General features: G+C 42.9%; 1 protein-coding gene across 1 annotated transcript in view; it reads right to left on the bottom strand.

Moving 5' to 3' along the window:
* Positions 1-17,694, bottom strand: part of LOC124596345 (sphingomyelin phosphodiesterase-like) — a 183,195-nt gene extending 165,501 nt beyond the window's left edge. The window contains exon 1 of the mRNA XM_047135447.1: positions 17,574-17,694. Within this exon, the coding sequence (XP_046991403.1) occupies positions 17,574-17,649 (76 nt within the window). The 5' untranslated portion in view covers positions 17,650-17,694. The remainder of the gene's footprint in view (positions 1-17,573) is intronic.
* Positions 17,695-26,293: the final 8,599 nt, after the last annotated feature.

The raw sequence follows: 26,293 nt of genomic DNA, 5'->3' as shown, positions 1-26,293 counted from the left end.
GATGTAAAGTTTTGCTCCATGATCTGTCTCAATCCTTTCATCATTTCATTTTGTACCACTGTAAATACCTGCCAGCTTGACAAGAAAGGCTTGCATTTAAAAGAATGAAAATTATAAAATAGGGAATGACCTAAACAAAGCTCAATGTAGAATGGTTTATGCCTAAGCTACCTAAAAACACTGGGACATAGTTGTCCTGTTAAGAAATCTCTTCCATACCAAAATAAGAGCCTAAGGTAAGTAAGCAATAAGTAGAACTCCTTACTAATATTAAAATGAGTCCCAAAGCAGATGAAAATTGGAACACTGTTATACTGCCTTGGCTAACAGACATGTCATTAAAGTGCTGCTGCTGCTGCAGTTGATTTGTTAGTTACTAAAAAAAGTGCCCTAGTCTCATATTAGAGCTGCTGCATATCACTTAAGAGAAGAAATGTGGGTATGTATTGAAGTGTGTATGAAGTGTATGGCAAAGAGTTTTGTTTTCTTCCTCAGGGTCAATGTTATCCAAACTGAAAGTACCTGTTTTGTGTATAACAAACACGTAATTTGTATTTCTTGGGATTCTCCGCAGTTATATTCCACTTGACAACAGAATGAAGTTGTGCACAATGTGACAGGTTGTTGGCTAAAAGTTAACTCACATTGAGTTATTTTATGAGACATATTTATCTGCTGCTTCATTGTTTAAATAATTAACAACAAAGACAGATCATTTGGTTACCTCTTCAGATATAGGTGGTGGTCAGAACCGCAATCAGTCTGTTACACATTAGTAAATAGCTGCTACAATACATCATTCTGAACTCAAACAACTGAAAAGTTTTGGTTTGTATGTCACGAAAATCGGAAGAGACGTCACTTTTCGTAAATCTGGCATTGCTTCGTCCAATCAGATGATCGTAAGAATAAGTAAAGAAAGAACCCTAGTTTGTGATACACGCTGATTACTGAATTTGTATCGTTTTCAATGAAGACTAGCTATTCGTAATATTACATTAAAAACTATTTTTGATCAGAAGAAACGCGGAATTTCGCCTTTACGAGATTTTATTTTAAACAAAAACTTTGAAACAACCAATCTGATGATGTTACATGCGTATATGGTGCAATTAGCGACTTTAATACACGCAGCGCTATAGCACACTGGCAATGTTTTGGTCAGAGTGTCATGGCAGCGAGCCACGCCCCCATGGCTTCAAAACGTAGTACGGCTGGGATACGTAGCGCCATCTCCCCTTATTCTTACCTCCATGGGCACGTTAGAGTGACGTCACAGGAAAAGCGTCATCACAATGAAGCATGGAGGTATGAATGCAGTGACCTAATGTTTGGGCTATATAAGATGGCGGACGTTGACTTTCTTTTTTTTTTTTTTTTTTTTTTTTTTTTTTTTTTTTTTTTTTTTTTTTTTTTTTTTTTTTTTTACGCGTAGTGCTCGTTTCACAACAGTTCCTGCAAACGTGACGTCACTTTGAAACCATGTGCAATATTGACAACCGCAAAATATACTATCGACTTTGTGACAGGGAAAAATATGAACGTTATTGCTTCTCGATTATCTCGCGGCAATTTTACGCTGTCCTTTTAGGTTCCCATCTAACCACCCACTCAGAAATCGCGCCTTATTCGTAAATAAGCAGCGAAATATTGGTGACAAGGAAGTATATGAATCTTATTGTTGCTTGTTTCAGTCGCGGTAGTTTAAGCTTTCCTCTTACGTTCCTGCCTACCCACACACTCAGAAATCGCTAAATATTTATTTCATCCTTCATTCTCCAATTAGATGGAATGTAAATAACATTGAATATTGCAGAACACACGTGTATTCCATTCATAAGAAAGTCTCAGAACGTGTTGGCAACGCTAACACGAAAAATAATATTTGCATGTAGTGGGATGCGAACCTACACTAGCACTTGATCATGTGATGTTTGTCTCCTGTCTTCGTTATCATATTCTCTCCAGAAGATTTATATCGTTGATGCATTATTAAGTAACATTTAATGATAATGGTGAAGTGTTTGCGACAGATTTTCAAAGCTGGCGTACTGCCAACTGTAAAACAAGTGCGTTTCATGCCTAATTTGTAAATTATTGACGATAATAAGTCATTCGCTACAGGGCATTATTATATGAAGTCATTAACAGTCGATAAATCATTGTGCAATATTTTATTATAACAGTAATTATGATAAATCATTCCAAGACTAACGTGTTTATTGTAAATCTACGGTACGCGAATTAAGCCTTGTGAGAATCCCGTATTGAACGCTAACAAAATCGATGGCCAATCATGCGTTTGTCGATATTGTGGGTAATGTCAAAATGATGTTCCCATTTGCGGAAATTGTTGTGAAACTGGCGTAACCCATTATTGTACCTCTGGAAATCACAGTTAGTTTGGTATATAACACTCATCTCTATACTACGTGAATGTTGAACTTCATATGTCTGATCGTGCCAGTCATAGATGTTCATATTTCGTTTCTTACCAAATTACAACATGGCTGCTAGGAAATGTCAATAGAACATTAAAAGAAAATGCTTTTAGGTTCCGCTCCCACACCAGCCTATTACATCACATGTTGACAAAAACTTCAAAACAAGAAGTCTGTCTGCAGCTCTTTGTCACGTACAGACCAATTGAAAATTGTTTGCCAAACTACAACGTGGCGGACGATGGAAAGCACATGAATCTGAAGTTATGCACTCAGAGATCAGTCTTTTACATCTAGGATGTATCGAGATCTGTGGTATATTACCACACGGTGTATGAATACAAATTCAATGAAAATTATCTGTTTATTCGGAATATTGTCACTTTAAGTTTCTTTGCATGCTGGACATACGAGCGATACACAACCTCTGGTTTCCATGTCGCGTTATTGAGGAAATCGTGGGCAAGCTGGTAGGTAACAGTCGAGTCGCAGCTAGCGATGGGCCAACTCGGATTTACGCCAATCCTAGTTAATCGAGTTAAAAGTTAGTATAAACCGAGTTCAAACCGGGTTAGACCGATTTGGGACGAAAAAACTGTGATGACTTTCAATTCCGTTCCTTCTTTCGCGTCTGGGCAGATTACAATTCAGTTCAGTTAACCAGCCTGAGATGTGCAGTTTCCCAATCTAAGACTATATATATATATATATATATATATATATATATATATATATATATATATATATATATATATTCACGATCGTGATGTATAACGCATAGGACGCAATTTTTGCCTTTCAGCTTGAAATTTTGATGATAGAATTGTGAAAAACCTGAAACGCTGTATAATTAATTCTTGATGGATATTGGGCATTCGTAAGATTGCCAAATGCTGTTCGTTAATACTGTACTACAGAGAGCAATATTTGGGCTTTGCGTTTGAAACCTCGAATATAGATTACGAAACATCTGAAATCCGCAGTATAAATTTTGACAGCTATTGGTCGATTATAATATAGCCAAAAGCCTGTTCACGGGCATGACTGCACACAGGGCTGCAGAGCGCAAGTTCGGGTCTCGAAATTTTGAATATCACGATATATCCAGGATGTGCTGTAAAGGTTTGTCGGCGATCTGACGATCTTAAGGTAGCCAAACGTCTCGCCACGAGCGTTAATGGATGCCGCATTGAAGACTGATTTTAAAAATACACTCATGAGATACTTTGAATTTGATGTAACGCTGGACGCTGATAGGACGATCTTAAGGTAGCCAAATACGTCGTCGTGTTCATGAATGGTAGCCGTGCTTTAGGCCGCAATTCGAACGCTCATAACACATCTGGAATATGCTGTAAGAATTTTGAGGACGATCGGACGATCTTAAGGTAGCCAAATTCCACGGCATAAGCATGAATGGTGTAAAGTTACCGCTTTGTCATTGTTTCCCTCTGTGACTGTGTATTCAAAATTTTAATCTATATATACAGGGTGTCCGAAAAGACTTTCCCTGATTACATAAATTGATAACTCAGGCTAGAAGTAAGATACAAATATGAAATTTGTGTCGAATTGTTTACAACTATCAAAGTTTTTTTCCGTTTTAGGTTCGCAGTACATAAGTAGTGGATGAGGTGCAGTGCCCAAGAAGCCATGTTAACCAATCAGGAGAAGGCACAGTGTGTCCTGTGGTACCGTGAGACACGATCACCAACCACAGTGCAGAGACACTTCCAGACAATATTTGGAAGGAATCCACCTGATGTCAAGAGCATTAAAGCCTGGTGTGACAAGTTGAAGAACACAGGATCGGTTGCTGACCTTCCGAGGTCTGGTCGACCAAGAACCTCAGCAGACAGGGTCGAAGCTGTAAGGCAGTCTTTTCTGCGAAGTCCGAAGACATCGGTGCGCAGGGCCTCACGTGAATTACAGATGCCAAAAAGCTCTCTCCATGACATTTTACACAAACGTCTATTGTTTCGTGCATACAAAGTGCAAATCGTTCAGGCCTTGTTGCCCAATGACAGTACACGTCAATGTGACTTTGCGGCCGAAATGCTATCACACATTGAGGACGATGATGGTTATCTCAGACGAATTGCCTTTTCCGACGAAGCGACCTTTTTTGTCAGTGGAGTAGTGAATCACCATAATGTGCGCATTTGGGGTTCACAACCCCCTGGCGAAGTCATGGAGTGCACCAAAGGCAGTCCAAAGGTGAATGTTTGGTGCGCGCTATTGCACAATCGAATTATCAGGCCATTCTTCTTCGCTGAGGCTACCATCATATTTGCAGTGTATCTGGACATGTTGCAACTGTATGCTGTTCCTCAGCTGCTTCAGTATCACCTTGATGTCTTGTTTCAGCAAGACGGTGCACCGCCTCATTGGGGTTTGGACGTCCGTGCATATCTCGATATGACCTTTCCTGGGCGATGGATTGGTCGTGATGGGCCAACAGTTTGGCCTCCACGCTCTCCTGACATAACCCCATTAGACTTCTTTTTATGGGGCTATGTCAAGGACGAGATCTACCGAACACGTGTACTAGATCTTGAAACCCTGCGGCAACGGATAACCACAGTCGTTGAATCGATCCCTCCAGTGATGTTGGCTAATGTGTGGACGGAAACTAGATGTGCTACGTGCTACCAAGGGTGCTCATGTGAAAGTTTACTGATGTGTGAAAAAAACTTTGATAGTTTGTAAACAGTTAGATACAAGTTTCGTATTTGTATCTTACTTCTATCCTGAGTTATCAATCTATGTAATCAGGGAAAGACTTTTCAGACACCCTATATATATATATATATATATATATATATATATATATATATATATATATATATATATATATATATATATATATATATATATCATCGATAGCGGCGAACACCGCGCACCGCGTGAACACAACTCGAGTTAGCAACAACCACACTCGGGTTGATTCGAAATCCTTGGTAACTCGAGGTGACCCATCTCTAGTCGTAACCTTGGTTCCAAGAGTTCCGCAACTTGTACAGAAAATTAGAATAGAGATCAACATAAACATCATTTCCGTCCTTTTTATTGCTCATGAAAACCACACATTGCGTGTTGTACCATCATACAGCGAGACCTTCAGATGGTGGTCCAGACTGCTGTACACACCAGTACCTCCAATATCCAGCAGCACCTCCTCTTGCATTGGGGCATGTCTGTATTCGTCATGGCATACAATCCACAAGTTCATCAAGGCACTGTTAGTCCAGATTGTCCCACACCTCAATGGCGAATCGGCGTAGATCCCTCAGAGTGGTTGGTAGGTCAAGTCGTCCGTAAACTGCCCTTTTCAACCTATCCCACGCATGTTCGATAGGGTTTTGGTCTGGAGAACATGCTTACCACTCTAGTCGACCGATGTCGTTATCCTGAAGGAAGTGATTCACAAGATGTGCACGGTAAGGGCGCGAATTGTCGTCCATGAAGACGAATGCCTTTCCAATATGCAGCCGATATTGTTGCACTATCGGTCGGAGGATGGCATTCACGTATCGTACAGCCATTACGGCGCCTTCCATGACCACGAGCGGCGTACGTCGGCCCCACATAATGCCACCCCAAAGCAGCAGGGAACCTCCACCTTGCTGCACTCGCTGGACAGTGTGTCTAAGGCGTTCAGCCTGACCGGGTTGCCTCCAAACACGTCTCCGACGATTGTCTGGTTGAAGGCATATGCGACACTCATCGGTGAAGAGAACGTGATGCCAGTCCTGAGCGATCCATTCGGCAGGTTGTTGGGCCAATCTGTACAGCGCTGCATGGTGTCGTGGTTGCAAAGATAGACCTCGCCATGGATGTTGGGAGTGAAGTTGCGCATCAAATGGCTCTGAGCACTATGGGACTCAACTGCTGAGGTCATTAGTCCCCTAGAACTTAGAACTAGTTAAACCTAACTAACCTAAGGACATCACAAACATCCATGCCCGAGGCAGGATTCGAACCTGCGACCGTAGCGGTCTTGCGGTTCCAGACTGCAGCGCCTTTAACCGCACGGCCACTTCGGCCGGCTGAAGTTGCGCATCATGCAGCCTATTGCGCACAGTTTGAGTTGTAACACGAAGTCCTGTGACTGCACTAAAAGCATTATTCAACATGGTGGCGTTGCTGTCAGGGTTCCTCCAGGCCAGAATCCGTAGGTAGCGGTCATCCATTGCAGTAGTAGTCCTTAGGCGGCCTGAGCGAGGCATGTTATCGACAGTTCCAGCCGTGTACCGCCTTCCTGGTGGAATGACTGGAACTGAGCGACTGTCGGAGCCCCTCCGTCTATTAGGCGCTGCTCACGCATGGTTGTTTACATCTTTGGACGGGTTTAGCGACATCTCTGAACAGTCAAAGGGACTGTGTCTGTGATACAATATCCATAATCATCGTCTATCTTCAGAAGTTCTGGGAACTGGGGTGATGCAAAATTTTTTTTGATGTGTGTAGATCAGTTAATACCAACGACTCGCTCAGTCTTCTCCACACAGTGACACATATGCCATTCTCCACTATCTCTGAGAGTTTATAGTGAATGAGTTGACGCTGTGGTAAAACGCTGGACTCGTATTCAAGAAAATGTCGATTAAAATCCCCGCCTAGCCGTCTTGATCGAAGTTCACTGTGGTATTTCTCAGTCTTCCTCTCTTTACTTTGTTCTTCATGCCAGAAATCTACATTACGGCCTATACACCGCCAAATAATTTAAAAAAATTTCAATAACTCACATGTTAAGCTAGAAACTGAATCATTATTTTAGGGTGAGTAGTGTGTTACGATTTCCTAATCGTTGAGCTAAAGATATACAATAATTCCCTCATACCAGTGATCTCTACACTTCGATCAAAACAGCTTTGTGATTGACGTTTGTGCGAGTCGAATGGTAAGGGCTAGCCACCAACCATTCGTAGTTCTTATTCGAACGTCACATGGTCGGAGCGTTGCCCATTTTCAAGTTCAGGCAGCGCCTTCTCAAGCGTAGCTTGCTGCACGCTAGCAGTACAGGTCCCCGCCACTGCAGTGTGTCAATCGCAAAGTTATCTTATTCGATGTATATGCCACCTGGGTGTCAAAATACAACTGTCTGGGAGGGCCAGCCAAAGGCCTTCGCTCTTCGTTTCATGCACACAACACGTTTTTTTTTACATAGAGAACACTACTGGCCATTAAAATTGCTACACCAAGAAGAAATGCAGATGATAAACGGGTGTTCATTGGACAACTATATTATATTAGAACTGACATGTGATTACATTTTCACGCAATTTGGGTGCATAGATCCGGAGAAATCAGTACCCAGAACAACCACCTCTGGCCGTAATAACAATCTTGATGTGGTGTCACCGCCAGACACCACACTTGCTAGGTGGTAGCCTTTAAATCGGCCGCGGTCCGTTAGTATATGTCGGACCCGCGTGTCGCCACTATCAGTGATTGCAAACCGAGCGCCGCCACACGGCAGGTCTAGAGAGACTTCCTAGCACTCGCCCCAGTTGTACAACCGACTTTGCTAGCGATGGTTCACTGACAAAATACGCTCTCATTTGCCGAGACGATAGTTAGCAAAGCCTTCAGCTACGTCATTTGCTACGACCTAGCAAGGCGGCATCACCAGTTACTAGTGATATTATGAATAATGTACCGTCAAGAGCGACGTTCACCATTTATGGATTAAAGTTAAGTATTCCACCAGCTATGTCCGTTTTTTTCTAAATTCTAATTTCCTTGTCCTGTTCCAGACCTCACGCCAGCCTGCGTGAGCTAAAATGCGTGCCTTTCGGCTTCCTCTTGTAACCCGGTGTTGGCTCTCCTGCCAACCCACAACACTTGATACACCTGGGCATTAAGTCAAACAGAGCTTGAATGGCGTGTACAGGTACAGCTGCCCATGCAGCTTCAACACGATACCACAGTTCATCAAGAGTAGTGGTTGGCGTATTGTGACGAGCCAGTTGCTCGGCCACCATTGACCAGACATTTTCAATTGGTGAGAGATTTGGAGAATGTGCTGGCCAGGGCGACAGTCGAACACTATCTGTATCAGAAAGGCCCGTACAGGACCTGCAACATGCGGTCGTGCATTATCCTTCTGAAATGTAGGGTTTCGTAGTGATCGAATGAAGGGTAGAGCCACGGGCCGTAACACATCTGAAATGTAACGTCCACTGTTCAAAGTGCCGTCAGTGCGAACAAGAGGTGACCGTGACGTGTAACCAATGGCACCCCATACCATCATGCCGGGTGATACGCCAGTATGGCGATGACGAAAACACGCTTCCAATGTGCGTTCACCGCAATGTCGCCAAACACGGATGCAACCATCATGATACTGTAAACAGAACCTGGATTCATTCGAAAAAATGACGTTTTGCCATTCGGGCACCCGGGTTCGTCGTTGAGTACACCATCGCATGCGCTCCTGTCTGTGATGCAGCGTCAAGGCTAACCACAGCCATGGTCTCCGAGCTGATAGTCCATTCTGCTGCAAAAGTCGTCGAACTATTCGTGCAGATGGTTGTTGTCTTGCAAACATCCCCATCTGTTGACTCAGAGATCGAGACGGGGCTGCACGATCCGTTACAGCCATGCGGATAAGATGCCTGTCATCTCGACTGCCAGTGATACGAGGCCGTTGGGATCCAGTACGGCGTTTCGTATTACCCTCCTGAACTCACCGATTCCATATTCTTCTAACAGTCATTGGATCTCGACAACGCGAGGAGCAATGTCGCGATACGATAAACCGCAATCGCGATAGGCTACAATCCGACCTTTATGAAAGTCGGAAACGTGATGGTACGCATTTCTCCGCCTTACATGAGGCATCACAACAATGTTTCACCAGGCAACGCTGGTCAACTGCTGTTTGTGTATGAGAAATCGGTTGGAAACTTTCCTCATGTCAGCACGTTGTAGGTGTCGCCATCGGCGCCAACTTTGTGTGAATGCCCTGTAAAGCTAATCATTTGCATATAACAGCATCTTCTTCCTGTCGATTAAATTTGCGTCTGTAGCACGTCATCTTCGTGGTGTAGCAATTTTAATGGCCAGTAGTGTAACTAGAAATCAAAAAGAAAGCATTTTCCGAGTCTGCAGCCACATGAATCTATTAGGTCGTTTGGTTCAAGTTCCCGGAGATTAGCAGAATGAATTGTTCCAAAACTGGTGCGAAAATTGGTAACAGTTATGCTGCACGACTTAAAATCCGAAATTTGAAAGGCTCATCAGCAAACTGATTCTTCTATATTTCATGGGTACACTTTACTAAAAGTTTCCACTGTCGTGCAAAACAACACCTTCAGATTCCCTAGAAATAAATGAATTCGGTACTATATTAGTCAGACCTTTAAGTGCGTGTAATTCGTAAAACCAAATGCCGTAAACAAAGCAGACACCTCACCAACAAAATCGGCGTCGTTTGGTTATACGTGTACACTGCTGAAGATAAAAATTTTAAAAACTCGTAAGCCAAAACTTACATTGACATTTGCGAGGACATCTATTTATCAGGTTAAAGCAAAAACACATTATTACTCTCCTGGTATCTGGAGTCACTAGTATCTGAAGTGATCGGTGTCTGGATTGACGCATTGCTTATCAGCATTTATGTTCCACTCACTGTCACGGTGACACGTGTTGCACGTGTGATAAATGTATTTATCGCAACAAAATATTAAGTCTCGAATTTTAACGAAGATAACCTACACGTTTGGGACCAAATGTGATCTATTTGGACGACGGAAATATGTGCACAAGGTGAGAGATAATCGATTTCGGGAAGAGTTTTACAGAGGCTTGTTAATTACCTGCATGATATGCACTGTAAAGCAGAAGCAAACGAAATATTTCTGGACCGCAGTTACAATCTGCTGAAAGAAAACCACAAGAGAGGTCGTAAAATTCGTAGCTTATGTGAAGGGAAGAATTATTCTGTTTCGCTGTTATCTTGTAATGAAGTATTGCAGTCTTGCTCTGAACTGATAGTTCCCTACTTCAGTCACTTTTATAGCTAATAAAGTAAGGTTCATCTCTTGGAATAATAATCTTCAATCACGTACTGACTAATGGGAACTTTTTGTACAATTGCAACGTGGAAGACGTTGGAGACAAGAGAACTGTGCAAGTCGTCTGCTCCAAGGCCAGAGTTCTCGATTCAAGTAGTATAGAGATAACTGAGTTGCAACACTCCACATACTATCGTTCTTCTTACCCTCTTAACGTAGGGTTGTGTTCTGCTTTGAGATATAGTTGCAGACTGGCACTTTGTGGAATGAAGATTAGGCGTTAACGTCTGGTCGACATCGGGGTCATTAGAGTCAGAGCACAAACTCGAGTTGTTTCAAATCGGTCGCGCCCTTTCAAAGGAAACATCCCGGCATTCGTCTAGAGCGATTTAGCGATATCAATAAAAACCCAAACCAGGATGGCCAGACACGAAGTTGAACTGTTGTCTCTCCGGAAGCGAGTTCTAACTCGGTGGCACTTGGTGGAGGAAAGTGGGAGTTTTGTTCATCCATGAATTCATGATAATATGGAGTATCAAAAGAAATTTATGACTAGAATGAAGAATCTTGGTAGACAGAACATGATATGTTATCGTGAATGGAGAAATCCACAGACACATGTAAAAGTATGCTGAGCTAAAAACACCGCTGCAGCCGTATGGACACTTTATTTAAAAAGCACGACTGGTTTGGTACCGTTAGTTACAAGATCAGGTGAAGTCCTGAATAAAAATGGACCGTGAAACACCAGAAGGTGAGCACTTTAGGTAAAAAGGACGTCGGATCTTTGCCAAAAGTGGCTGAATGCAAGTAATATAAAATTTTGTAATGACCAATACTTATATTTACATCTTGATGCTGGAGTGCATTTGATATTACACTTTCCCCCGATTCCTACACTGTACTTCCTTCTAAAAAACTATGTGCCACCCAAAATTATGTAGTAAGGGGGGGGGGGCAATTGCTGGAACCCAAAAAGGAATGTAAATACAATGCTAAATTACGGTGCAGTGGGGGGAACGGAAGGAAACAGACAAAAGATCAAACCGGAGAAAATTACACCTTATAGTGGATCCGACGAGCAGAGTAAGGGCAGCGCCGCGACTGACGGCACTCTAACGCGGAAATAAAAGGACCACTAGATAGCCACAGACACATGTAAAAGTATGCCAGTATCCCCCCCCATGAACCATGGACCTTGCCGTTGGTGGGGAGGCTTGCGTGCCTCAACGATACAGATAGCCGTACCGTAGGTGCAACCACAACGGAGGGGTATCTGTTGAGAGGCCAGACAAACGTGTGGTTCCTGAAGAGGGGCAGCAGCCTTTTCAGTAGTTGCAGGGGCAACAGTCTGGATGGTTGACTGATCTGGCATTGTAACATTAACTAAAACGGCCTTGCTGATAGCTCCTGGAGATACTAAAAGGTATCAGATAGATTATATAATGGCAAGACAGAGATTTAGGAACTAGGTTTTAAATTGTAGGATATTTCCAGGGGCAGATGTGGACTCTGACCACAATCTATTGGTTATGAACTGTAGATTAAAACTGAAGAAACTGCAAAAAGGTGGGAATTTAAGGAGATGGGACCTGGATAAACTGAAAGAACCAGAGGTTGTACAGAGTTTCAAGGAGAGCGTAAGGGAACAATTGACAGGAATGGGGGAAAGAAATACAGTAGGAGACGAATGGGTAGCTCTGAGGGATGAAGTAGTGAAGGCAGCAGAGGATCAAGTAGGTAAAAAGACGACGGCTAGTAGAAATCCTTGGGTAACAGAAGAAATATTGAACTTAATTGATGAAAGGAGAAAATATAAAAATGCGGTAAATGAAGCAGGCAAAAAGGAATACAAACTTATCAAAAATGAGATCGACAGGAAGTACAAAATGGCTAAGCAGGCATGGCTAGAGCACAAATGTAAGGATGTAGAGGCTTATCTCACTAGGGGTAAGATAGATACTGCCTACAGTAAAATTAAGGAGACCTTTGGAGAAAAGAGAGCCACTTGTATGAATATGAAGAGCTCAGATGGAAACCCAGTTCTAAGCAAAGAGGGGAAAGCAGAAATGTGGAAAGAGTATATAGAGGGTCTATACAAGGGCAATGTACTTGAGGACAATATTATGGGAATGGAAGAGGATGTAGATGAAGAAGAAATGAGAGATACGATACTGCGTGAAGAGTTTGACAGAGCACTGGAAGACCTGAGTCGAAACAAGGCCCCGGGAGTAGACAACATTCCATTAGAACTGCTGATGGCCTTGGGAGAGCCAGTCCATCTGGTGAGCAAGATGTATGAGACAGGCGAAATACCCTCAGACTTAAAGAAAAATATAATAATTCCAATCCCAAAGAAAGCAGGTGTTGACAGATGTGAAAATTACCGAACTATCAGTTTAATAAGTCACAGCTGCAAAATACTAAAGCGAATTATTTACAGACGAATGTAAAAACTGGTAGAAGCCGACCTCGGCGAAGTTCAGTTTGGATTCAGTAGAAATGTTGGAACACGTGAGGCAATACTGACCTTACAACTTATCTTAGAAGGAAGATTAAGGAAAGGCAAACCAACGTTTATAGCATTTGTAGACTTAGAGAAAGGTTTTGACAATGTTGACCGGGATACTCTCTTTCAAATTCTAAAGGTGGCAGGGGTAAAATACAGGGAGCGAAAGGCTATTTACAATTTGTACAGAAACCAGATGGCAGTTATAAGAGTCGAGGGGCATGAAAGGGAAGCAGTGGTTGGGAAGGGAGTGAGACAGGGTTGTAGCCTCTCCCCGATGTTATTCAATCTGTATATTGAGCAAGCAGTAAATGAAACAAAAGAAAAATTTGGAGTAGGTATTAAAATCCACGGAGAAGAAATAAAAACTTTGAGGTTTGCCGATGACATTGTAATTCTGTCAGAGACAGCAAAGGACTTGGAAGAGCATTTGAACGGAATGGACAGTGTCTTGAAAGGAGGAAATAAGATGAACATCAACAAAAGCAAAACGAGGATAATGGAACGTAGTCGAATTAAGTCGGGTGATGCTGAGGGAATTAGATTAGGAAATGAGACACTTTAAGTAGTGAAGGAGTTTTGCTATTTGGGGAGCAAAATAACTGATGATGGTCGAAGTAGAGAGGATATAAAATGCAGACTGGCAATGGCAAGGAAAGCGTTTCTGAAGAAGAGAAATTTGTTAACATCGAGTATAGATTTAAGTGTCAGGAAGTCGTTTCTGGAAGTATTTGTATGAAGTGTAGCCATGTAGGGAAGTGAAACATGGACAATAAATAGTTTGTACAAGAAGAGAATAGAAGCTTTCGAAATGTGGTGCTACAGAAGAATGATGAAGATTAGGTGGGTAGATCACGTAACTAATGAGGAGGTATTGAATAGGACTGGGGAGAAGTTTGTGGCACAACTTGACTAGAAGAAGGGATCGGTTGGTAGGACATGTCCTGAGGCATCAAGGGATCACAAATTTAGCATTGGAGGGCAGTGTGGAGGGTAAAAATCGTAGAGGGAGACCAAGAGATGAATACACTAAGCAGATTCAGAAGGATGTAGGTTGCAGTAGGTACTGGGAGATGAAGGAGCTTGCACAGGATTGATTAGCATGGAGAGCTGCATCAAACCAGTCTCAGGACTGAAGACCACCACAACAACTAGATAGGTGGTGCTAGCACGGAAGCGCTAGGCTGACTTTGAGAGTGAGGAAATTACCAGAAATCGTGTGCACACTAGAGTACAATGTCGAATATTACAACAGAAAATATTAATTAATACTGTAGGAGTGCGTAAATGATGTACTATGGGAAACTCCTTGAAAACTAAAAGTAGTGGGAGATACAACGTACTTTAAAAAGGTCCAGTGATAAGTGTGTGTGTGTGGGGGGTGGGGAGGGGGGGGGGGGTGGGGCGGGGGGGGGGGGGGGGGGGGGGAGTGAGAAGGAGGAAATGTACAAACAGGTAAACGGACCGGGTTATCCACTGAAATAATCAAATTTGGTTTATGTTTCAATTCAAATTCGGTGTTGAACGACTAGGAGATTACTTTAAGACACGGTAAATCTCTAGTTCTTGTAGAATATTAAGACATTTCCTTTACATTCCCTGATACCAAAGCGACCCGTCTTAGAAAAATGGGTATCCAAAGCTGAGTTAGAACCCGAGCCAGATAAATGTTTCCTAAATCTGACCTCAAATGTTCTAGCTGTCTGGTCGATATATTTGTACAGGCAGTCATTAAGCATAATTCTGCAAACACACGGAGACTTCAGGGGAAGCCTTAATTTTTTGCCTATTTCCGCAATTCATCCTGTTATTCCAGAGAATATCAAATATACTTAAGCATCACGCTGTAATTGTAAGTTTTGGTCATTGCCGCGTTTTATAGTACTTCCATTCAGCCACTGTTGGAAAATTCCCGATGTTTTTTTTATCTAAAGTTATCAATTCCTGGTATTATTTTACAGCCTCATCACTCCACGTGATGATGGAGCTAGCGCTACGAAACCAAATGGCTCTGAGCACTATGGGACTTAACATCTAAGGTCATCAGACCCCTAACTAACTAACCTAACTAGCCTAAGGACATCACACACATCCATACCCGAGGCAGGATTCGAACCTGCGACCGTAGTGGTCGCGCGGTTCCAGTCTGAAGCGCCTAGAACCGCTCGGTCACACCCGCCGGCGCTACGAAACCAGTCATGCTTTTTAAATAAAGTAACCATATTAGCTGCACCAGTGTCTTTACTCAAAATGAAGTTTTTTAGCTGCTGAGGTTCGTATAATAAATTTTTATTTATGTGTGCCCCAGGGAAGTGTGTTGGGACATTTGCTAGTACTCTCAGGTGCATATCATACCGTTATCTATAAGAAAGAATTGTCTAAAAACTCTTGCTTTAATTGGTCAGAAATGTAAAAATTTGCATTTCGTAAAACTCAAAAACGCAGTATATTCCCAATACAATATCAACAACTGGAACTGGTCAACTTTTGAGGGTATGAAGTGTTATGATCACATAGGCTCAGTCTTGTGTAAGACAACTTTTAGGCTTCGGTTCACTGGTGGGATACTGCGAGCATGCAGTGTATCTAAACAGGAGAATGCTTACGAAAGACTCGTTTGACTCATTCTAGAATATTACTAAAGTTAGTGGGAGCTACATCAAATAGGACTAAGAGTGGATGTTAAACGTACATAAAGAAAGATAAAACAAATAGTCATGGGTTTTTTGCAGCCACAGGAGAGTTTTTTTATACCACCACAGGACTGTATCCTTTAATATGTGACATGTATTTCAACGTGATCCTTCCCCCCGATTCTGAGAAAAAGGGGTCTTGACAGATACACACAGACAGTCGAATATGACAATTTTCTTTTTCGTATGGTAGAGTTACAAATTAACACTTTTCGGATTATTTCCCTTACTCGTATTGTTAAATCTTACTTCTTGCCTAATTTCATGGTTATATGTCAAGTGAGTTTGCGAATAACTCATATGTGACATAAATGGCCGAATCTTTTGATTGCGTTGACGTGGAAGCTTAAATTTTTTTCATCGGCGAGGGGCTATAGATCTTACTATGCGACATAAAGTTCAGTTTGATACGTCTGCACCTTCCTGCGAAAAAGGACTGTTAATAGTTTGAGAGACGGACAGGCAGGCAGACAGAATGGCAGAGACACGGAAAATAAAATGATTCTATAAAAAGTTCATTTTTACATACAGTCAGCGTCATGAGCTGATGACTGTCCATGTATTCTCATTAGATTAAGGTTTTCTTTCATTTCCAGCTTCTGGTTGTATCTGCAGAATATGAAGAAGGCAGCTCTGCACTCCGCACAACCGATGGCAATAGCCGAGAGTGCGGCGCATAGGTATCAACCACGTCGCGGACAATCTCAAGATTTTCTCGAGAATGGAAAGCGTTGAAATTAGATTAGATTAGATTAGTTTTTCGTTCCATAGATCCGTGCTGAAGAGATCCTCGTGGATGTGGAACATGTCAATTTTTTTAAAGCTGAAATAACAATACTAATAGTATGAATATATACATCATTTGTTTCTATTAAAAAATTCGTCAGTGGAGTAGGAGTTCGCCACTAGTAAGTCTTTCAGGCTCCTTTTAAACTGATCTTTATTTGTAACTAAATTTTTTGTTTGCTGGCAAATTATTGAAGATGAGTGTTCCTGAGTAGTGGACCCCTTTTTGAACTAAAGTAAGCGGTTTCATGTCCTTGTGCAGATCAATTTTGTTCCTGGTATTGTATGTATGAACTGAGCTGTTTGTTAAAAAAAGAAATATATTGTTTAGGACAAATTTCATTAAGGGGTAAATATACCGAGAGGCAGTAGTTAATACACCCAGTTCTTTGAAGAGGTTTCTACAGGACGTCCGTGAATTTACTGCACATATAATACGTTTTACACGCTTTTGGACTCTGAAAACTTTTATTTGACTTGAAGAGTTACCCCAAAATATTATACCATATGACATTTTGGAATGAAAGTGGAGAAAGTATGAAAGCTTTTTCATTTTTATGTCGCCTATGTCTGCTAACACTCGAATTGCAAATACAGATTTGTTAAGGCGTTTCTGCAGTTCTGTGGTGTGCTCCTCCCAACTGAATTTATTATCAAGTTGTAATCCACCGTTAAAAACAATTTCAATGTGGTAGCTGTACTTCGTATTCAGCAATGTATGGCATAAAACGCACTAAACCTAAGTCGGTCGTTGACTACATGTTTCACCGCAAACTTTTTGAAATATACGGGTTGTTAAACTTTACTTTTAAGTATTACCAAGACTATGGACAATAACGAAAACAAAACCAGTTCATTATCAAGCTGTGATGTGTGGTTATAAGATTCGGAAAAGTAGTTCTTGTTTACTGAATAGTTTCCTCAGACTCAAAGGAGAAACAACGCATAGCGGAGAACACGCGCGAATCCGAAAACAGTGGTTTTTATTTTTTTACGCGAAAAGTAAAAGTTTTGCTGAGAAACTATCTGCAGAGACGGATGTACCTTTGCTTCGTCTGCACGAAACTTGTGTTTTGAGACAAAGCGGGTACTGTAGCAGATGGTGCGGCCAGTTAGTTACCTGAGGCAAGGACCCCGGTCACAGCGGCTAGCATCAGCGCCAGCAGCGGCAGAAGGCAGCTCCTCACCGCAGCCATGGCGAGCAGACTGAATCGCGCCGGACTCTGCGCTCCCTTATCTGCGAAAGCGCGACTCCGCAAGGAAGAGTTTAGCGCGCTGCTGTAGTTGTACCCACCGCTCTTGTTGCCAACCGTGGCCAGCCTCGTACATACTGTGTAAACACGGTGGACCAAAAAGTAGCCATCGCCAGGCGACATAGGTGGGGATGATGACAGCTAAGTTTCAATTGCTATTCCAAACAGTCTTAGATTTTCTATAGTATGAAGACCTGGTGGTTTAGCGGAACAGTCGAGGGGCAATAGGATGCCTGAGCGTTTGTCAGACTAGCAACGTATGAACGCAGCCTTGTCAACAGTACTGCTTTCTTGGAAGACAACAGCGTCCACTTGTCATGAAGATGTAGAAGAAAGGGCAAGACTTGCCGGCAGGAATGTACTGTATACCAGAGTATGTTTTCATACAATAACTGATCAAAAGTACCTGGACGCCTATTAGTGGGCATTAATATGCAGTGTTCCCAGAATGAGATTTTCACTCTCCAGAGGAGTGTGCACTGATATGAAACTTCCTGGCAGATTAAAACTGTGTGCCGGACCGAGACTCGAACTCGTGACCTTTGCCTTTTGCGGGCAAGTGCTCAACCAGCTGAGCTACCCAAGCACGACTCACGCCCCGTCCTCACAGCTTTACTTCTGCCAGTACCTCGTCTCCTACCTTCCAAACTTTACAGAAGCTATCCTGCGAACCTTGCATAACTAGCACTCCTGAAAGAAAGGATATTGTTGCCCACGAAAGGCAAAGGTCCCGAGTTCGAGTCTCGGTCCGGCACAAAGTATTAATCTGCCAGGAAGTTTCATATCAGCGCACACTCCGCTGCAGAGTGAAAATCTGATTCTGGAAACATCCCCCAGGCTGTGGCTAAGCCATGTCTCCGCAATATCCTTTCTTTCGGGAGTGCTAGTTCTGCAAGGTTCGCAGAAGAGCTTCTGTAAAGTGTAAAGTTTGGAAGGTAGGAGATGAGGTATTGGCAGAAGTAAAGCTGTGAGCACGGGGCGTGAGACGTGCTTGGGTAGCTCAGCTGATAGAGCACTTGCCCGCGAAAGGCAAAGGTCCCGAGTTCGAGTCTCGGTCCGGCACACACTTTTAATCTACCAGGAAGTTTAATATGCAGTGTGTTCACGTTTCGCCTTTATGACAGCTTTAACTCCGCTGGGAACACCTTCAATGTGACGGCTGAATGTTTTGGGGAAATGGCAGCCCACTCTTCCTCAAGGGGCAAAACCAGAGAAGGTAGTGCACGAAAGCTGCATCAAACCATTCCTCGGAATGAAGACGATAGCAGCAACAACAGATACAACAGTACTGCCTGTCAGTCCCTGTGATCACACAAAAGCTCTCTGTAGCCGTACACTGATTTGCATATCTAGCTTATAATCTCCCAAAAAAATTATTGATGTTTATGTGAGTTGTGTTTTCTTTTCTGAGGATAAGCGTGAGACTAAAGAGGGGTTAGCATTTCAAATTGCTTAGTCGCTTGCTGGTCGCCATGCCGTTCAAAGGATGAAATGGAACAACTTAAATCACCTTCTTATGTTGAGTCACACGAACAAGTTGTTAATGTCTGACGCCCGGCCTGTGGAGGATACTGCGGAAGATTGCATTATGGAAGTACATCCTCATGCCACGGTTTTATAGGGAAAGAGGGGGAGGGGCTTGTAGATATTAGCACCAGTGGTGTCTGCCGACATCTTTCGTCCCACTATTTTGCCACGTTTTATACAGGTTTTTCGAAAGGATTCATCCTATTTCAGATGACTGTATGAAAAAAAAAATGGAAATGAGCGTTTGGCGTCGTTGGCCGGGAGGCCCCTTGCAGGGCAGGACCAGGCGCCTTGGTGCAGGTGTTATTACATTCGACGCCACATTGGGCGACCTGCGCGCCGGATGGGGATGAAATGGGGATGAAGACAGGACAACACCCAGTCCCTCAGCGGAGAAAATCCCCGACCCAGCCGGGAATCGAACCCGGACCCGTAGGACGGCAATCTGTCTCGCTGACCACTCAACTATCAGGGCGGACAGATGACTGTATCATCTACGTGAATGAATATGCATTGGCTGACAAAAAAGTGAAGCATTCAGAATATATGACCGGATGCGAATGTAACTTCATACATGTATAAACCATTGGCAGGTATGTAAATGATCAGAGTTGCAACTCTTTCTGAAAAATGGAATGCCCACCAGAGTGCATTACTGTTCTACATGTTTAGTGTTAGCAGGACTGGTAGGGAAAATAAGGGACATTTTGGTAGTTATCACTGTGCAGGACATGGAGATGTTGTGTGCTCCTGCGAGCCAGCATTATCAGCACGAGATAGAGGCTGAAAAGGACTGCATAATGGGTCTCGATTTGGCTGGCTGGTCGAATCGTGCAGATTTGTGGGGGCATTCAGATGTGACAATAGCTCACATAGGAAAGTGAGGCGAGGCATACTTGTCGTCAAGTTTCCCGTTGATCACGTGTGATCACCACAAGGGACGATAGCTTATATTGTGTAGCAAGTGCATCACAACGTCTTCACATCTGCTCTCACTGCCCGAGAACAAGGAATGTACTCATTACTACATTATGTGACGTCCTCAATTGTTGGTCAGAGACCACCAGCATCCGGACTAGGGATGCTAGTTGTAACTTGGTGGTTGATGTGGTTACCAGTAGGTGTCTTCCTGATGTAGCAACCTCACTCGCTCCTTCATTACCCAACGTGTGTAAAATCCAGATGGCGATAAAAAAATAAAAAATAAAAAAAAACAGCAAATGGGGTTTTCATTCCATGTTTCAACAGAACAGTTCAGTTACAAACGTGTGGCATCATTTTTGTCTACACTACGCTACTGGATCTTCTGGTAAGGGACGTGCCACACAGATCCCGCATGTCAACATTGGCCTCCAGCGTCGCCTAATCTCACTTTTTGTGATTTTGTGAGGTGGATTCACAAAGACTCTGTGTGTTGTGGGTTGGTTGGCAGTGACACCTCGTAAAACAACAACAGTGAATGACATAACTCAAAATATCCAGGCGAAAGTGTGGATGAGTGTGACTGTCATCCGCTCAGTAGTCTTGTGTCTGGTGGAGGGCACACTGTAAATTTATGCAAAGTAAATTGAAAATCTGATCTTAAATTTGATTGTAAAATGTACCCTAAGCCTGTATTAGCGTGCATGTAAAATACTGTATGTAAGAAGTAGGGTAGGGGGATGCTCAGTGCGGAATGCATTGTTGTCAGATGTATCCAAGATGGCGGCGGTGACGTCATCCAAGATGGCGGCCTGTAGACTAGGCAACAGCACATAACGTGATCCAAGATGGCGGCCATGACGCTAGCTGATGACACGAGTACTGTTATCCAAGAAGACGGCTTTTGGCGGGAAAGTGCCACACCCCCTGCCATGCCCCTCTGGTGGGAAGTTTGGATTTTGGCGGTAAATTGAATTATGTGATTTTACAGGTTCAAAATGGTTCAAATGGCACCGAGCACTAAGGGACTTAACATCTGAGGTCATCATTCCCCTAGAACTTAGAACTGCTTTAACCTAACTAACCTAAGTCCTTAGGTTAGTCACACAACCATACCCGAGGCAGGATTCGAACCTGTGACCGTAGTGGTAGTGCGGTTTCAGACTGAAGCACCATAACCGCTCGGCCACACCGGCTGGCTTTCTGCGGGTCACCTCACCTGGCAGTCCCCCCCCCCCCTCCCCGACTTTTTGTATGATGGTACGTTATTCTCTTGGAAATGGGCGGGAATTTCGAATTTTGGTGGGTATTTTGGTCAAAGAGCTTACTCCAGCCGCTGAGGGGAGTTCGTATGGTGTTGCCCCCACTAGATACTGCTCATGATGTCATTCAATTCGAATACATTAGGTCTACAACTTTGCTTCTGCCGTTTTGCAATAGACAGAAGTAGTGGAAAGTAGTGGTTCAAGTCATTCTCGTAAGTGTAATACAGTAAGCTTAGGCATTTGAAGATAACACCATCAAAATATCAATCGATATTTGATAGCATCGTAAAGTTATTCTCGACTGAATATGTCAACTTATGAGTCCAATTCTCGTCATCTGTGGGAGGTTTTAATTTTCTGCTTTAATATGAAGAAATCTGTGGCTGAGGCTCATAAAAAGGTGGGTAAGACCTATAATGAGACGCCAGTTAGTGACAGAACTTCGTAGAAAATGGTTCCCATGCTTCAAGAATGGTGATTTTGACGTTGAAGACTGGCAAGGTTGTGAAAGAGAGAAAGCTTTCAATGCTACTGCAGCCGACGCGAACAATCACAGGAGATTGTTATCGAAAGCAATTGATATGTTTGAGCAGAGCACTGAAAGACAAACGGCCACACTACAGCGATAGACATAAAAAAATGATTTTGCAGCATGATAGTATTCAACCCCAAGTCGAAAATCCCGTCAAAACATACTTGGAAACGTTGAAATGGGAAGTTCTGCCACACTCACTGTATTCTCCAGATATTCTTCCCTCTGACTGCCTCCATTCTTGATTTATGACACATAACCAAGCTGACTAGCACTTGCGGTCATATGAACAAGTTAAAAATTGGATCGATGCCCATTTTATACACTGCGGGACTCGTATGCTGCTCTAAAGCTAGGAGAAAGCAGTGGCCAACGATGACCAATACTTTGAATCGTAAATTTTTTGGAGGTTTTTCACAATAAAGTCACGAACTTCGAGAAAAAACGGTGGAAGCAAAGTGGTAGACCTAGTAATTTGTATAGATTTGTTGAAATTTGTTTGAATTTATTATCGACCTACAGCAGCAGCAGCTTAGAGTGGTGTTGCCCCCACAAGAGGCTGACATATCAGTGCTTGTTGAGCTGTTTGTGTGGAAGGAGCATGTGTTCAGTTAGCGAGATGTTGGTGCCGACATGGGGAGTCTTAACAGCTGTATTACATGCACTAATTCAGCTGAGGTGTGCATCCACAGCTCACTGCATGAAGAATGAAAGCGAGCATTAATGCTTGAGCATATGGAGAGGAAGAATACGGCCCTGCAAATAAAAGCTTTGCATCGAGATGCATTAAACATGCATTACACAAGCCATAGAAAAATCTGTCTCTCCTGGAACTGTCTGACATTTCTAAAACCTTCTTAATAAGCTTCCACCCCCACAAGAGACAACTGCCTTCGATCCAGCAGACCAAAAAACTGAGCTAGTTCGTGAGTTCACCGCTAGAGGGCGTCATGAAAGGTCATGTGGTCGTGCAGTTCAGCCAATAGGAGCACACCATCATAATGACGTCATGCGTTTTTCTCAGCTGCACGTGTGCCCCAGCCTCCTCATCCCCCCTAGCTGTCTGGAGGGGAAAAATGGTGGTTCTAATGGTTCAAATGGCTCTGAGCACTATGGGACTTAATTTCTGAGGTCATCAGTCCCCTAGAACTTAGAACTACTTAGACCTAACTAATCTAAGGACATCACATACATCCATGCCCGAGGCAGGATTCGAACCTGCGACCGTAGCGATCTCGCGATTCCAAAAATTGAGGGAAAAGTATTCAGCCTGTTCTGTGTTATTGAAGAGAGGAAGGAGTGTTCTTTATTTCGAACAATTTATTTAGGGACGGATTTCACAAAGTTTATTTATTATGCTGATACAAAGCACTCACAATGATATGCTTAAGTCCATACTAAATAGTCTGCACACCTGCAAACTACTCATAAATAATGCAGTACACTGATGTGCAGAGACTCAAACAACTCGTAAATTACCGATATAATGCATTACACAGCATACATACATGCAAACTACTTATAGATCACCGAAAAAATGCATGTGTAATGCTATGGAAACACGCTCATAATGCTTAAACACCAGAAAATAATGCAGTGCATGAACACTCACGCAACATGTCAGCAACTCGAACCCAGGTTTTCCTGGGCTGAAATCCCAAGTGCACCCTCCTAACACAATTAAACCACCAGAAGCCCCTGAAATTGGAAAATTAAAAATAGCAGTGCCCTTTCCGTGATTCGAATCCTGGTTCTCCTGGATCGAGAGCCCAAGTGCACACATGGAAACTGTCCAGATGCAGGAGAGGAAGGTTACCTTAGTGTACTTTATTTATTTTGGTCGGGAAACTGACGCAAAGATCGATCCTAATTACGTAATTAATCACAAAGAATGGTAATAATTACAGAACTATATGCATAGCGCTGCACAAGGGTGGCTTAAAATCGCAATACAGCTCAAAAACTAACAATACCATACAACTGGTATTATCCTCATGGGAAAACGTTTCGCAATACCACTCGAAACTGACGCAAATATCGATCCTAATTACGTAATTAATCACAAGGGTCGGGCATAATTAGGCAACTATATGCTTAGCGCTACACAAGGATGGCGAAAAAGCGCAATACGCTGCAAAAACTGATGATACCATACAACTGTTGTTATCCTGCTGGAGAAAAAAAAATCGCAATACCACTCAAAAGCAGCGACAGAAACACTCAAACTCTATCCTAAACCTACAGGCTGGTGCGAAAAAGGTTGCGGTGTAAGGTACTATCTTTATTCTTTTTGGCGGGAAATATCTTCAACTGACGAGATGCTGGTGTTGAACAGAGAGGAGTTTGAAAAGTATATTACCTATAAGCATACAGCATCTATCACTGTTTGACTTCAGAGTTCGCTACAGATTCCTATTAAAAGTCACTCTACGGTCCAGGTAATCGAAGGCAATACATGCTATCACAGCTAATGGAAAAAAATACGTCACAGTTCTAATTACACATCGAAATTGTCATGAAAAACCAGCACTTGTAATGAATGGGTCATAATGCAGCACATGTACAGGGGAAAATCGTCGTCCTAAAAGACTGCTGAGGAGGCGGTAATTCAACGGGCGTTCCCCTGGATGTACAGTCACAAACTGCCGAAAATCGAGGCCCTCTCTCCACCTGCAGTGTGGATGGACAGACGGAGCCTTTTTCCGCCAGTTTGTAGGTGTGGGGTAGAATCTGAGTGCTTCTGTCACTGCTTTGGAGTGGTATTGCGTAATTTTTGTCCAGCAGGATAACACCAGTTGTATGGAATTGTCAGTTTTTGCGCTGTATTGCGATATTATGCCGTCCTTGTGTAGTGCTATGCATATAGTAGTGTAATTAGGACCGAATTTTGTGATTAATTATGTAATTAGGATCAATCTTTGCGTCAGTTTCCTAACCAAAATAAATGAAGTACAATAAGATAACCTTCTTCTCCCGCATCTGGACAGTTTTCATGTGTTAAGGGGTGCACTTGGGCTTTCGATCCCGGAAAGGGCACAGCCATTTTTATTTTCCAGTCAATTTCAAGTACTTCTGGTGGTTTAATTGTGCTAGGGGGGTACACCTGAGCTTTCCAAGCAGGAGAACCAGGGATCGAGTTGCTGATACGTTGCATTGTTTACGTGCACTGAGTGTTTCTGCACTGCATTATTTTCTGGTTTTTGAGCATTGTGAGCGTGTTTGCATAGCGTTACACATGCATTTTTTCGGTGGTCTACGAGTAGTTTGCAGGTCTGCAGAGTATTTGCTGTGGCGTCAAGAACTTCAGGGTGAGTGTTTTGTATCAGCGTAATAAATAAACTACGTGAAATCTGTCCCTAAACAAATTGTTCGAAAAATGAATAAATAACACTCCTTCCTCTCTCCAGCAGCACAGAACAACCTCAGTACTTTTCCCGCCATTTTCTCCTCCAGACCGCCAGGGGAGATGCGGAGGCTGGGGTAGAAGTGCAGCTGAGGAAAACACGTGATGTCATCATGATGGTGTGCTCCTATTGGCTGAACCGCACAATAATGTGACCTGTCGCGGTACACTCTAGCAGTGAACTCACGAACTAGCTCAGTTCTTTGGTCTGCTGGATCAGAGGCAGTTGTCTCTTGTGGGGTGGGAGCTTATACGTAGGTTTTAGAAATGACAGACAGTTCCAGTGGAGACAGATGTTTCCATGAATCGTGTAATGCATCTTAAATGCATCTCGATACAAAGCATTTATTTGCAGGACCGTATTCTTCCTCTTCAGATGTTCAAGCATTAATGTTGGCTTCCATTCTTCATGCAGTGAGCTGTGTATGCGCTCCTTGGCTGAATTAGTGCATGTAATACAGCTATTAAAACTCAACCTGTCTGGCACCAACATCTCTCTAATTTAACACATGCTCCTTCCACACCGACAACTCAACGAGCACTGATATGTCAGGTTCTTGTGGCGGTAACACCACTCTAAGCCGCTGCTGCAGTAGGTAGATAGTAAATTCAAACAAATTTCAACAAATTTAGACAAATTTAAACAAATTATATTCTAATTGAATGACATCATGATCAATTTTTTAGTGGGGCAACGCCATACCAACTCGCCTGAGTGGCAGGAGTAAGCTCTTAGAGCAAAATTCTCACCAATTGCCGCCCATTTTCCAAAAGGATAACATGCCATGATCCAAAAAGTCGGAAAGCGGGGTGGGGGACTGCCATGTAACCCTAGATGCACATAATTCAATTTCCCACCAAAACTCAAAATTCCCACCAGTGGGGCATGGCACTTTCCCGCCAAAAGCCGCCATCTTGCACAATGGAATTCGCGCCATC

The sequence above is a fragment of the Schistocerca americana genome, chromosome 2 (assembly GCF_021461395.2).
Source record: "Schistocerca americana isolate TAMUIC-IGC-003095 chromosome 2, iqSchAmer2.1, whole genome shotgun sequence".
Classification (NCBI taxonomy): Eukaryota; Metazoa; Arthropoda; class Insecta; order Orthoptera; family Acrididae; genus Schistocerca; species Schistocerca americana.
Note: the sequence above shows the minus strand (reverse complement) of the source record. Positions and strands in the feature narration are given on the sequence as shown.